The following is a 14,345-nucleotide window of genomic DNA, read 5'->3' as shown; positions in this document are numbered from 1 at the left end:
GGTGTTTGGTCACGAGGCCAATGTCTGCAGTGGTGTGTGAAATATTGAGGTGGCCACGATACCAAGGAGTGTCTAAGTGAGACGCCTCCTGTGTGTAGGAACTATGGTGGGGATCACAGTGTTATGTATAGGAAATGCCCTGTGTATATGCATGAGGGCCAGTGGTCAGTGTTGATCGGGCTCGGCAGGATTGTCCAGCTCAGGGTGGGTTTTTGCCCGTTTCGGATGTTACTAAGGAGTAGGCAGTTCAGACACAGGTGGTGAGGGATGCTTTGGTGCTAACGAAGGAGACGTTTTTGTGGTTTATGATTGAGGTTAACTGTTCCTTTCAAACACAGAGTAAGACTGAAAAAATGTTAATTGTTAAGGCGCTAGAGAGGTTCAGGACATGGTTTCCCAAGGGACTATTTGAATGAGATCTTGAGTAGGGGGACTATGTGAGGTGGTTGCATTGTGGTGGGGGGGTTCAGTAGTAGCAGTGGTGGTTTGGTTTTTCGTTTGGAGGTTTAGTTTGTTCCAGCATTTGTGTGACTTGGACAAACATCTATTCAGATAGAAATTGCCGCTCTGGACCATTAGGAGCCCCTCCCCCCGCCCCTCTCCTTGGAAGAAGGGATAGTGCCATTACTCTGCGGTGAAGCTACATTCCACCAGGCTTTGCGCAGGCGCTGTTCTAGACTCGCACCTTAGCGTTGAATGTGAGCCTGACCTGCTGATGGCCCCTCACTCTCCACACAGAAGCAAAGGAAGAGTTGTGCGCGCGCTGTGTCCACTTGTGTTGAAAGGGAAAAACCGGAGGCTCAGGAACATTTTTAAAAAAACAAGCTCTGAGGCGTGGCCGTGCGCATTGCCCCATTGATTCTCCGGCAGCCGGTGATCAAAGTTCCTCATGTGCGTGTATGGCAACGGGGTGGGGAAGCAGAAATTCATGCTGAGTCATGGCATGCCTGTGTGCACAGATTCCTCGCCGCACCACACAGCCCACTTTCAGGAAAGTGAACAACTGCTCAGCGCCCGCTTTCAGTGCACCTCAACGAAAGTAAACGCAGACAGGCCTGGCTTTCAAAATAAAAATCCAGCTTAAACAACAAAATCACGTCCTTTCTGTGCTTTCACAGCAGCCCGCCTCAGACTCTAGCAAAAGCGCACAATGCCCAAACAGGACCATTTAATAAAAAAATAAAAAAAGACAAAGGTCTGCTCCTGTGTATTTGTTATGTTAGGTGCTATTTGTATAGCGCCTACTGCCATTGGTATTGCCTCGAAGCGCTGTGGTGGATGAACGCCCTTTGGGAGACAGTGGTCTGTGTTGAACTATAATGAAATGCGCGTGTGCATTTATAGCCAAATAGAAGGTGGGAAGAGAGCGATTTATGGGAGTGTATTTAACCCAAAAATAGAGAATGAAATTTCAACGAACCGAAAATACCCAAAAATTCTTTGGGGGGGGGGGGGTTCCCCCAGAACCCCCCGCCCCGTTTTCCCATTATTAATACCACACCCCAACCACCCCCCATCAGATTTAAACCCTTACCCCACCCCCACATGTCTTTAAAAAACATTTTCCCCCCGGTTTTTTATATTCAGTAAAATGTCAGTCTCTATTTTTTATGCGGTATAATCACTGGCTACTGGTAGAGAGTGGGTAGGCCTCTAAAAGCAGCCCAGATTGCATTTACATCAATGCTGTCACTTTCAAAACACAAATACAGAGACTACATTGGATTATATGGACTCCACACGGACAACAGGAAATGAAAGATGGGCAGCTATAAACTACATGGGAGGGGGAGGATATTTCAAGTCCGGGTTCTGAGAAACTTCGTAGGCAAGTGGAGCTTGGCTTTACTCGCCTCTAGTGTCCCAGCTCCACTGCCCCGCTTACGTGTGGCCACCTGCTGACGGTGTCAGATGGCATACTCCGACCTCGCGCGCCTTGTTGTCACATGTCTTCACCTGGCCCACTGGTTAATAAGTAATGACGGGCTGGCACCAGAAGGCCGCCAAGCACCCATGGCTTGGTGGAAGTGATATTTTTTTTTTACTTTTCTGTCTGGTGCCTCACTGAAACGAGGTTCATGGCCTGCGCCCAGTGGCCTGGTCCTAAAAGCTGTATTGCCTCAGAGCTACAGGAAAAGCAGGATATTGTGATCCCCGAGTCCTCCTTATGTGCCCTCGCTGCGTTAAGGCCCATGCATCGGGCTTCCATGCTCATAATACCCTGTATTGCCCACAGCTCTGGCCGATAAAGCCTAACCTCTTGTAAAACTAAATGCACCCAGCGCACAACGGGAGTAACACTATGAATTGGGCGTACGAGTTCAAGTGAGAGATAAAATTGGGCGCAACGGAGCCATTCCACAAGGTACATCGCTGTGAATAATACAAACCCACAACCTCGCTATTCTGTATATTGAGTAGACGGTTACACTCAATACCCTGCACCATGCAGCATGTCACAGCACCAATACAATTTCTTCCATGCCCTGGAAACCCTGCATGTCCCGGGAAGCAATGGATAGATGGCTTTCCGGTGTACTTGAGGGCAGTTGGTGGAAGCCAGTACAATGATGACCAGCATAGGAGCGGAGGCGTTGAGAATCTTCAGATCTCTTCCTGAACTGGATGACACAGAGGGCGGCTCTGGAGACAATAACCGCAAGTTTGAAAGTACATTATGTAAACTAGCAAAACACTTTGGGAATAAGACTAACATTGTGTTGGAGCGATATGCATTTTTCTCCAGAAAGCAACTTAAGGGTGAGTCGATTGATACATATATTGCATCTCTGAGGGGACTCATGGCAACTTTCAGCTTCACCGGAGTGAGTGATGAATATTTGCGGGACCAGCTTGTATTGAACGTAGAGGATTCTCACATTCAACAGAGACTGTGGCAAATGAATAACCCATCTTTAGACCAGGCAATTGAAGTTGCGAGGAGCATGGAACTTGGCGATCGCTGCATGAAGGAGAGACTTGATGGAATTGAAAACAAGGAAGTCAAAATGATCCAAGATAAGCCTATGGAGGAGTTAGAAGAGTCTGTAGTGGCGATGGTGAGGAAAAAGACCACTAGTAACTCAAGAGCCAGTGCAAGGAGAGGTAGGGACACAGGACATATGACTTTATACCAAAACCGTTGTCAAAAGTGTGGCTGGTACAGACACGATGCTGAAAAGGAGTGTCCCGCAGCGGCAGTAGAATGTTACAAGTGTGGTCATTTGGGACATTTCACCAAGGTATGCAGAAACGTCTGTGGCAGAGTAGCAAGGTTCAGCAAATACCAGCCCAGCAGATCTTTGAGAGGCAATATAAGGGTTGTGGAGGAGAGTGAAAGTCATGACATTATGTTAACTGTGGCTCAGAGCAATGCACAGGTGCAAATACTCACTGTTTCTTCAATGCGGAAAGGTAAGGGTCCATGGGTGAATATGGAAATTAATGGCATATCCTTGCCAATTATGGTAGACACCGGATCCCCGTACACCATGGTAGATGTAAGAACTTTTCTTGAAGTTTTGTCTGGCAAAATGCAAGATATTCAGTGCACGGGGGTGAAAGCAACGGGATATGGGAAGACCCCCATAGATATTATCTGATGCACTTGGATAAAATTACGCTTCAAGGACAGAGAAACTTACTGCAAACTCTATATAGCAAAGAACGGATCATCCGTAGTGGGTTGGGAGGAACAGGCTGTGTTGAAGGTCAGAATTCATCCAGGAGAAAAAAAAACAATTCTGAGTGTGTTTAACGATGAGAACGATATAAAGGCTACGTTAACTAAACAATTTTCAAGAGTATTCAGAGAAGAAATTGGGTTGTTGGAGGGATTCCAACACAAGACAGTTCTCAAACATGGGGCGGTGCCCATAGTTCACAAAGTTAGGGGCATTCCGATTGGTGCAAAAGAGGCATTGAAGAATGAACTGTTACGGCTGTGTAAGCAGGACATAATATAGCCCATTGAGAGCTCAGAGTGGCTCGCCCACGATAGTTTTGGTGAAAAAACCTGATGGCTCCTTGAAGATGTGTGTGGACTTGCGAGACCTGAATAAGAATATATGGATAGATAGACATCCTCTCCCTAACATCAGTGAATTGTTGACTACAATGAAGCCGGCCAAGTTCTTTAGTACCCTGGACTTAGACTCAGCTTATCATCAGATTGCTCTAGAAGAAACATCAAGAAGTCTCACTTCATTTGTCACCCCTCTGGGAGCATTTAAGTTCAAAAGGATCCCTTTTGGCTTGGCCTCCGCGGCTGCGGCATTTAAAAGACTAATGTCTCATTTGTTTGGAGGGCTGGAGGGAGTACAATGTTTTAAATATGACATTCTTATAATCTGCAAACACGGAGGAGGAGCACGATGCTAAATTAAGGGGGGTTTTGCAAGTTATTCAGAAAAGTGGCATGACCTTAAAAGCTGGAGAAATGTAAGATTAAATGCGACAGGGTATCATACCTTGGTCATTCCACTGATGCCAAAGGGATTAGCCCTAAAGAGGAATTGATAAATCCCATTTTGAAAATTTCCGAACCAGAAAATAAGGACCAATTGAGGAGCTTTCTAGGGATGACAGAATACTATTCTAAATTTGTGGATGGATATTCTGATAGAACCAGAAACATGAGGCATTTTATGAAGAAGTCAACAAAATTTGTGTGGTCAAAAGAATGCAAAGAAGAGTTTAGTCAAATAAAAATGGCCATCAATAAAGCACCAACTCTTGGAATGTTTGATTGCAAGGCTAAAACCATACATTCAGTGGATGCTAGTAAGGTCAGTTTAGGAGGAGTCTTGGAACAACTACAGGAGAAAGGCAAGGTGACTATTGTCTTCGCATCTAGGGTTTTGAAGGAGCAGAGTTGAATTACTCCACCATAGAAGGATAAGCCCTAGGTGTCAAGTGGATCTTGGAACATTTTAGAAATTTGATTTGGGGTTTACTTATTATTCTCAGAACGGACCACAAGCCACTTGTACATGTTTTACAATCTAAAGCACCTCACTTGATACTCAGAATAAGGAGATGGGTTCTAGACATAATGCAGTATAATGTCCCAGTTGCTTCTGCCATTTCAAGCCCGGTGCACAAAACCAAGTAGATGATTGCTTTTCCAGATTACCGCCTGATCTAGAGATTGGAATGGAATCTGTGGAATCTGTTGAAGAAGCCATCATTGCCGCTGTGAATCCGGGGGTTGACAAGGAGGAATGGAAACATTTGACTGACACCGATTCAGAACAGATACAGATCAGGAAGGCTATAGCCAGTGACTGGGTGGGGTATGAAGAAGATATTGCAGAGTTTGCTCAGATTAAAGAAGGACTATCTATGGACTCTAATCATGTTTACAGCGGTGATCGCATAGTTCCTCCGGTACAAGTGAGGGGTAAACTTCCTGCTTTGGCTCATGAAGGACATCTGGGAAGGAGCCGGATGAAAAGGAGGCTAAGAAGTGGATACTGGTGGCCAAGCATGTGGAGAGCAGCTCAAGAAATGGTCACAAATTGTACGGCATGAGTGACAAATCTAAGGTGATAGGAAAAACTCCACTGCAGCCTGTGGAGGTTCCTAGAAGTGTCCAAGCTAGCTATCGATGTCATGGGTCCATATGAAAATCTTGCCTCTGAAGATTTACATCATCGTGTTGATTGATTATACCTCCAAGTGGGTAGAATGGGGAGTAGCGGAGGGGAGCATAACTACAGAAAAAATTGTGTACTTTTTTAATTGATGTGTTCAACAGGGAAGGTGACCCCAGAGAATTAGTATCAGATAATGGATCACAGTTTACATCATTGGAATTTCAAAACTTTAAGGATAGAGCAATTGATCATATAACAACTTCATTATACCACCCCATCGCCAATGGCCTTGTAGAAAGAATGAACACGTTTGTAAAGAGTGTGATCCAGTTGGCCATTGCAAATTCTCTTCCTTGGAAGGAAGCGCTTATGGAAGCTCTATGTGCATATAGGTCAACCCCTCATTCCACCACTAATCTTGAACCGTTCACCATGAGGAGGGGTAGAGCAGTGTCGAATCGGCTCAGACCCGCTTGGATGTTTATGGACAAAGTTGAGACAAGGGTGGATATGGACTTAATATTGAAAAAGGTGAAGGAGAAACAAGAAAAATACAAAACATATTACGATCATAAGAATAGAGTGAAGGAAAAGTGTATTGAAGAGGGTGAGTGGGTCTGCATCGAAGAACCAAAAAAAATAGTGAAGGTGAATCCAGATTTAGGTCACCACAGAGAGTGAAGAGCAGCCAAGGGAAGTCAGTGGTGATGGAGGACGGCAAAAGATGGTCGTATGATGATGTTGTGAAATTACAGAGTACAAGCGCAGATTTCAGTTCGTTGTCATCAAACCAAGGAAACAAGGACATTTCCATGAAAACCAACTCCATAAGAGATAAAGACTATGCAGTACTTGATGCCGGAAGGAAAGAGTCTTATGACTGTGACTATGATGAGTCATGTGAAAACTTTCAGGGTAGATTATCTAGGAGAAATCGAAGAACCATTCAGAACTTCAACAATGATTATTTTTACTACTAGTTTGGCTGCATTATACAGGCCACGTATTCTTTGCAATATGTTTGTGATTGAATGCAAACCTTTTGTCATGTTCTTTATTTGGTTTCAGTTTCTTTCATTTTCTCTGCCTAGTTTGTTTTTCAGTTATGTTGCAGTTTGTCCGGTTTTCTGTTTTGTATAAAGGAGGGAGATGTTATGGAGTAATATAGTAATGTATGTAGAATGTACGTTGTGGAATCGCCATGCGCATGGAGATGCGTATAGTGATTCCAGAACGAGTTTGCTGAGGGAGTTTGCCGCAGCGTATTCTCCGGGGGCTCCGACTGAATAAAATACTTACACTTTTAAGCGTGTCATGATCACTTTAATACAATGCTCTCTTCTCTTTACACAATAAAACAATGTAAGCACCTGTATCCCATGCTTCTCCTTTCATCTTCTCACCGTTTCCGGCTCCCCAGCCAATAAGCACGCTCGGAATGGAGGCTTTAGGCAACTGTAAAGGCTGCGCTCGATCTTCCCTCTGATGTGCGCATGCTCGGAGACATGGACAAGCGTTTGCGAGGCTCCACCCTCCCTGCAGAAGCTCCAATAATGTGAGAGCCATTGCTGCTGGGCCCTTATCGCGTGCTAGGGGACACTGCCTGCCTCAGGAGCTCTCGCCTTCAGCTCAGGATCACCAACTTGGGCAGAGGTCGCCTACCACACAAGAGTCCTTTGCTGCAGGCTTCAATGCTTCTCTCACAAGCCCCAGAAATACTTCTACTTAAATGCCTGCGCTGCTGTGCATGCACATATAAGGGAAATTAGTGGGTTAATACCCAGTTCATGGGGCCAAGCGGCACGTGTTAAGATGTGTGTCTAACTTGCAGGTCACAGCCTTGAACCCTACAAGGACGGACAAGGTTTCATCCTTCCCTCACGAGTACCAGCTTGGTAAAAAATTCGTTTTGTGATGTGTGCTATATAAATAATTAGCATATAATAATTACCACATTATATAGCTCTGGTGGCGTGTGTGTGATTACATTATTGCTAGATGCTCTGTTGGTTTGCATAGGCGTCTGTTTACGTCCGTTTATTTGGTTCCATGTGTTAATATCCTGCAAAAATATCGCAATATAAAAATATCGCCATATTTTTGCAGCGATATTGACCCATGGACCCTGCGGAGGAAACCACTACATTGTTTTAAAATGCACAGGGGACACCCCCGCTCCCACAAATTATCCCCACAAAAAAAATCACCTATGGCGAGACAAACGACCATATGTACAGCAATATTTTTGGTGGGGAATTTTGTAGGGATACCATTTATTTGTACAACAAGCACATATTGGTCTGTTTAATTCTTAAACACACGCATGCTTACCTGGTCTTGCAGCGAATGCACACCTCACAAGGGTTGTCCGGAAGGCAGAATGTGCCCATCTTACAGCGACATTTGGTGTTGCGGGTGGTGCTGCACCGGCTCTCCTCTTCTTCATCTAGGAGGCAAGGGATGGCTGTTAGTCCAGGCTTGAAATGGCAGAAGCAACTGGGACATTCGGCATAGCATTGGCACTGCAATGGCCTAAGGTGCACCCCTTTGCCCTTGGGGGGTGACTCCTAGCTCCCATTATCTCTTAATGAACCCGCCACCCCTGAGCTCTCCCACCATTTCAGGTCACCAAGGCCTAGCTGCTAAAGCTGCAAATGGCCAGGGGTTTATTCACTAAAAAAAGAACGAAAAGCTACTTCAACAAGCCTTATGCATCTGCTAGCCCTGCAGCGTCAAACTGCCCTCAAAAACACCAGACCAGCTGGCGGTTGGGATTCAAGTGGTGTGCTGAAAAACTACTGTACTTGGGGGTATGGCTTTTGCCTAATGTTGCTGATTTTGTGAGAGAAAATATGATGATGGTGTGTACTAACCTCAAATCAGATTTGAAGAGATGGAATGTGTTGCACCTTTCCCTTTGGGGGGAAGGTGAACGCTTTGAAAATGGTGTCGACTCCTCGCGTGAATTTTGTTCCGAGTATGATCCCTTTAGATATTGAAAAGCATTTTTGGCGTGCGTTAGATAGCCTCATGCAGGAATTTTTGTGGGATAATAAACCTCCTCGCCTGAAGATTAGCAAATTGCAATTGCCTTTGTCTAAGGGTGGTCTGGGGGTCCCTAATTTTAAGGCATACCATCTGGCGTTTATGTCGCGGAATATTTTTGATTTTCTAAAATCGGAACATGAGGACTGGATGTGTGCAGAGTCTAGCCATGTCGGCCCTTTGTCGCCTCGGGCCATTTTGACCAGTAAGCCATCGCGAACAAGCGTGGAAGGCCTGCTAACTAGGAGTTTACGGAACTCTTGGGCAGCCTTGTGTGAGTGTCTGGGTTTCAATGCTTTGAGAGATCCGAGTGCTTCAATTTGGATGAATCCATGTATTACGCTTGAAGGGAAAACTTTGTTCTGGCAGGATTGGTATCTAGCCGGGGTGCATTGGATTAGTGATTTGTTCAATGGTTTACGTTGGATGACGGCTAGGGAATTTCGGTTGAAGTTTGAAATTCCTACTTTTTGTTTGTCGGACTATCGGAAGATCAGGAGGGCGGTGGGGGAGGTGGACTTGGAAAAGAGAATCAACATAGACATGCTTGGATGGATACCTGGAGTGAGTGGATGTGGCCTGGTTAGTTATGTCTATAGACTGGTTGTGTCGAACTATCGGGCTAATGATGCTTTGAGATTGGATTGGAATCGGAGAATTGGTGAGGATATTACTGAGGAGGATTGGACAAGTATTTGTGAGAATGTGAAATTGTGTTCTTTGAATCTTGCTGATAGGTCGCGTCAAATACAGATTTTGAATAGAACATACTGGACACCTGAGAGAATGATGAAAAGAGGGATGAGTGACAGCTCGGAATGTTGGGCGTGTTCACATGAGGAGGGCACCTTGGAGCATATGTTGTGGGGATGTTCGAGGGTGAGAGGTTTGTGGTTCGAGTTTGATCAGATCTGTGAAAAGATTTTGGAGGAGACGGTTCATATGGATTTTAAGACCATTGTACTAGGCTGTGGGGATTTATTGGACGACCTGACTACTTCCCAGAAGAAATGGATCTTTCGTGGGGCAATGGTGGGAAAGAAACTAATTTTGAGACATTGGAAAACGTCTAACCCTATTACTATTGAGGAATGGATTTCAGAAATGCATTCTCTAGCGGATATGGAGAGAGTGTTATATCAGAGAGAGAAGAAAACTACATTATTTAACAAGATTTGGGGTAAATTTCTGCTATTATATTAGACCAGTTCATTGATTGTTTTGTGACTCCTGGGGGGGGAGGGGGTTTTTCAGCGGCATATAGTTTTGTTTGCTTTGTTGTCATTACTTTATGATGTAATTTTGTGTACATATTATTTCTATGTTGTGGTATTCTTGAAAATAAATAATTAAAAAAAAAAATAAAGTCAACTGGCGTTATTATGCTGCCATTTTTATTTCTCTAAACAGGCAGGGAATTCAATTAACCAACCCAAGGAGCTGTTTAAGTGGCGGTGCTCTATCCTCCCCTCCTTCTGAATCTGTTGTGCCCTCTCAATCTTTCTGCTTTTCTCTTTCACTTTACTTTGTGGAGAAGACCCCAAAAATTCGAGAAACCATGGCTCCTCTGGCCAATTCTTCCAGCCCCGGACGTTGCTTGTGGTAACTCTTCTTGCACTTCACTGTGGCCAACGTCTCCTCTTTTTACTACTTGCGATGTTGTGCCGGCGGTCTCAAAGTTCAATTCTGCATCCCCTGTATAGACCCCATCCCTTTATTCATAGTGAAAGACATCCTGCGTGATATCGGTTTTCTGATCACAACTGCTGTTAATACCTCCCTTTCTCCGGGGCAGATCCCGGCCTCTTAAACACTCTCTGGTGGTCCCCCTCAAAAAAAAAAAAAAAACAAACTGTACTTGACCCCGCTATCCCAGCCAACTACTGCCCTATTTCTCTCCTCCCTTTTTTTAATGAAACTTCTTGAAACCGTGGTTGGCCGTTTAAGCCCTTTCTTGAACTCTTTTTCATGCATCCCAATCCAGTTTTCACCCTGTTTGGGCACGGAAAGTGGGTAGGTCTTGGTGGTTGACTTTGCACGATCACGGCAGGGTCGGGTCCTTGTTTATCCTGGACCTTTCCGCCGCATTCGACACCATTGACCACATAGGCTTATTGGATCATCTCGCCAGTGCGGGCCTCTCTGGCATGGTTCTCTTCTTTCAATTCTGATAGGACCCAAGCTCTTTCTCTGCCTCCTTTCCTTTCTCCTCCTACCTCGCTTTCCTGTGCTGTCCCTCAGAGTTCCGCTCGCTCCTGAGTTTTGTTTAATGCCTGCATCCAACCGCTTATTAAGCTCATTCTCCCACGGCTTCAATTTGTACTCATACGCTGACGACACCCAAATCATGGTGCGCCTAGATCTGTCTGCACAGGACACTGCTACCAGATTTCGATGCTGCCTGGAAGCCGTGGGGAAAACGGATGCCTGCCAACTGGCGTAAACTCAATGGGGAGAAAACTGGGGTTCTGGGTCCTCCCTCTGCTGCAGTATTTGGGGTGCCGCAATTCTGGCCTTCCAGCCTTGGTCCCTCGCCTATTCCAGTTCCTTCTGTAAAAGACGCTGCCCTTAAAATATTGTTGTCCTTATCTGCCGACCTCCAGGTCAGTGCCATTTGCCAGAAAGGATACTTTCAGCTAAAGACCCTGCGTAAAATCATACCTTAGCTTCCTTCCCAATTCCGTGCTCCAGTGTTATCCTCCCTTATTCTATCGTGGACAATGGACTACTGTAACGCCATACCATTAGCTCAGCCTGCTTATCTTTTACAGTGCCTGCAGGTGCTGCAGAAGTCAGCATTGCAAGTGGCCACCTCCACACTCAGACGTGCTCATATCTCTCCAGTGCTTCGTCAACTTCACTGGCTCCCAGTGGGGAAACGGGTGCAATTGAAATCACTCTGCCTGGTCCACCGTGCCTTTTATGGGCGATGGGTGGAAAAATGTACAGACAAAATTCCGACCCTATGTTCCTGCCCTGGCACTGAGTTCCTCGGATGGCGGTCGGATCGGTGTACCTCGCTTCAGGGCCGCTCACATTCAGTTGCGGCGGCCTTTGGAACTCCATTCCTTTTTCACTCCGAGCCATCAAGGAACACCTCATGTTCAGCCGATCTCTGAAAACGTACCCCTTTTAGTTAACCTCCCCCTTCTTGCTCTTCGGTGCTGTTCATAGCGCTATGATGCCTTTGTGGTGACCGTTTTAATAAATAAATACTATTTAACAAAACAAAACATTAAAACACACACACACACAAAACGATAGCATTTGAGGTCTCTAGACTATGTACAGTAGTTGCCATTACGTTTCTGGAGTTGCTGCAAAATGTCCAGGTTAGCAGTGGTAGGCGAGAAGTGAAAGAAATTCAGGGATGGTAGCTTTAATATCATACAGTGTCCAATTGGCAACACATTGTCACAGTTTGCTGCTGATGAGCAAGTTGGAAGCCTATTTGGCTAGAGGCAACAGACCCATTGGTACAGAGCTTCCAGGCAACACCCTTGCATATGCGCGGTTTGCAAGTCCAGGTTCTATGGTTTCTGGTTATCTTTCTGCCTTGCCTTTTACTGGTTAGGTACCATGCAAGCAACTCACAGCACGCCACCCCGCCTTTGAAATGATCTGTTACCATCTGTTGCTTCAAGCCACCTCGGCAATCTGGAGAAAGGCCCTCAATAGCTGGACCTGCTCACTTGATTTACATGAGCCAGATTGGCTCACTCAAATGCTATCTAGCCACATCATGAAATGATAGGTTATTTATAACGCGCTTAGTACCCAGAGGTTTCTAAGCGCGGACCCGGGGATCGAATCTGTGTTGCTCTGTGTCTTGCTTCCAAGGCGAGCACGTTGCCCCCGAGCTATCCTCTCGAGACATTGGACTGTACATTTTCAAAATACCACCATGTGTGCTTTCTCCATAAAAACAGAAGATGCCGATCTCTAAAAAGGCTAATTAGACCCAGATATCGGAGAGTCACACTGATGCTGCGAACTGCAATGAGCGGCAGTCAGACAGATGGCCGATCACTGGCTCACCACGGAATCTTGTAGCTCTTGAAATTCAAACCAACACATATTTCTACCCACTAGAGCTAGGAAGATTTGTGGCCAAGTGCCCACATTGCAGACTCGGCTCAAATGTGTGTTTCAACACTTAGCCAAAGCGTGTGATCTTGGGCACATCGTTTAATAGCAAAGCATTGTATCCCACGTTTTAAAGGCAACAAAGCTACCCTATTGGCCTGCTTGTGCACTTGTAGAACCTTTTCATATGTATGTGGGGGTTTTACATCGTGTAATCAGCCCTTTTGCCTGTGTTCTAAATAAACCATTTGTGCTATCCCTCAACCAGACTGCATTTGCTTGCCCACATTTGAGTGTGGGGGGGGGGGGGCAGGAAGTCTATAAAAGCCTGTTCGTTACACACAGTGCTACTGTTCTAAGACAGGTTTTATGGGAGCAGCCTGCTAGCCTTCTACTGCATGGCAGGGGTTGTCAATCTGTCACCCTCCAGAGGTTTTGTGTGCAACTTCCATGATGCCTTTTCATGGACTATGCTGGCTAGGGTTGATGGGAGTTGTAGTGTAAAACGGCTGGCGATTTAGCTACCTCGGGTATATTATGCACTTGAAAAGGCAACCTTGGGCAGGGGCCTGCATCCTTTGGCTCTCTAGATGTTTAAGACTACAACAAAATCTACAGCCCTAACAGACTTTTGAATGGTGAGGGATCATGGAAGTTGTAGTCCAATAGATCTGGAGAACCACAGGTTGCAGATCCCTGCCTTAGTGTGTACGGGTTTGTAAGAATGATCTCACGTCAGTTTAACTCCCCAGGGCTGATCTGCGTGTGGCGGCCACCATGCCCCCGTGTGATGGATGTACAGCGTACCTGCTCTACACCTCCAACAGGGCAGGCAGTAGTTCAGGTCGTTGGGGTATTCAATGTAAGTTCTTCCATCGATGCAAGGTAAACAGGACCTCCTGGAGCCTGCACGTGCACAGTCTTCTGCCTGGTGAGTACCTGTGGTGAACAAGAAAATGAAAGATAAGTGAGATCAAAAGGAGGAAGGAGGATGGGGAAAAGCCCAAGTGTGTCACTTGGAGTACAGTAGAGTACAGCCCCCGGCTCCCTTTACAGATGGGAGGGGTTGAGAAAGCTGGATGCTGCAGGACAGTTGAGCCATGAAGAGTGCAGGGCACTCGAGCCACATTTAGAGACCCGGCACACGGAAGGTACCAGTGGAGCATTGGCGTGACGCCCTCTATGTTCAGAAACGGGGGAGGACCATCATAGCTGTAGACTGAAGAGCAGGTGCATGGCCAATGCGGGAGGGAAAGACGGTGGGTGTTGGAGACTGAAGCACTGGGTATCACTCAGGAGCGAGGGACAGGCCATATAGGTGGACTGCCATGTATATCCATGGGACAGGTGGGGGGCGACAGTTCTGGGGAATGTCGTCCTCGGTTTATCCTGGACAGGGCTGTTTCTTGGCGCTGGTGAACCGGGGCGGCGGGCGGCGCTCTGGTGCTTTGAGGGTGCAGGATCAGCTCAGATTGGTAGAGTCCTGCTCCCGTTTGTCTTAAGCACAAAGAGAAACAAGCATTGTCAATGCCAATAGTTTTGGCGTTTACTGGGGTTTATTTATTTCATTTGTAAAGCGCACACAAACCCTCAGGCATCGGGGCGCTGTGAAACCAG

The 14,345-nt window shown here is 46.0% G+C and overlaps 1 protein-coding gene across 3 annotated transcripts in view; it reads right to left on the bottom strand.

The window, feature by feature from the left end:
- Nucleotides 1-14,345, bottom strand: part of LOC138491270 (tumor necrosis factor receptor superfamily member 10B-like) — a 114,358-nt gene that overhangs the window by 41,553 nt on the left and 58,460 nt on the right. For all 3 annotated transcript variants that reach the window (XM_069617689.1, XM_069617687.1, XM_069617688.1), the window contains exons 3-4: nt 13,536-13,667; nt 7,929-8,043 (exon numbers count right to left, since the gene is read on the bottom strand). In XM_069617689.1, the coding sequence (XP_069473790.1) occupies nt 7,929-8,043; nt 13,536-13,667 (247 nt within the window). The remainder of the gene's footprint in view (nt 1-7,928; nt 8,044-13,535; nt 13,668-14,345) is intronic.

Source organism: Ambystoma mexicanum, chromosome 10, assembly GCF_040938575.1.
Source record: "Ambystoma mexicanum isolate Mex_15411 chromosome 10, UKY_AmexF1_1, whole genome shotgun sequence".
NCBI classification, from domain to species: domain Eukaryota; kingdom Metazoa; phylum Chordata; class Amphibia; order Caudata; family Ambystomatidae; genus Ambystoma; species Ambystoma mexicanum.
Note: the sequence above shows the minus strand (reverse complement) of the source record. Positions and strands in the feature narration are given on the sequence as shown.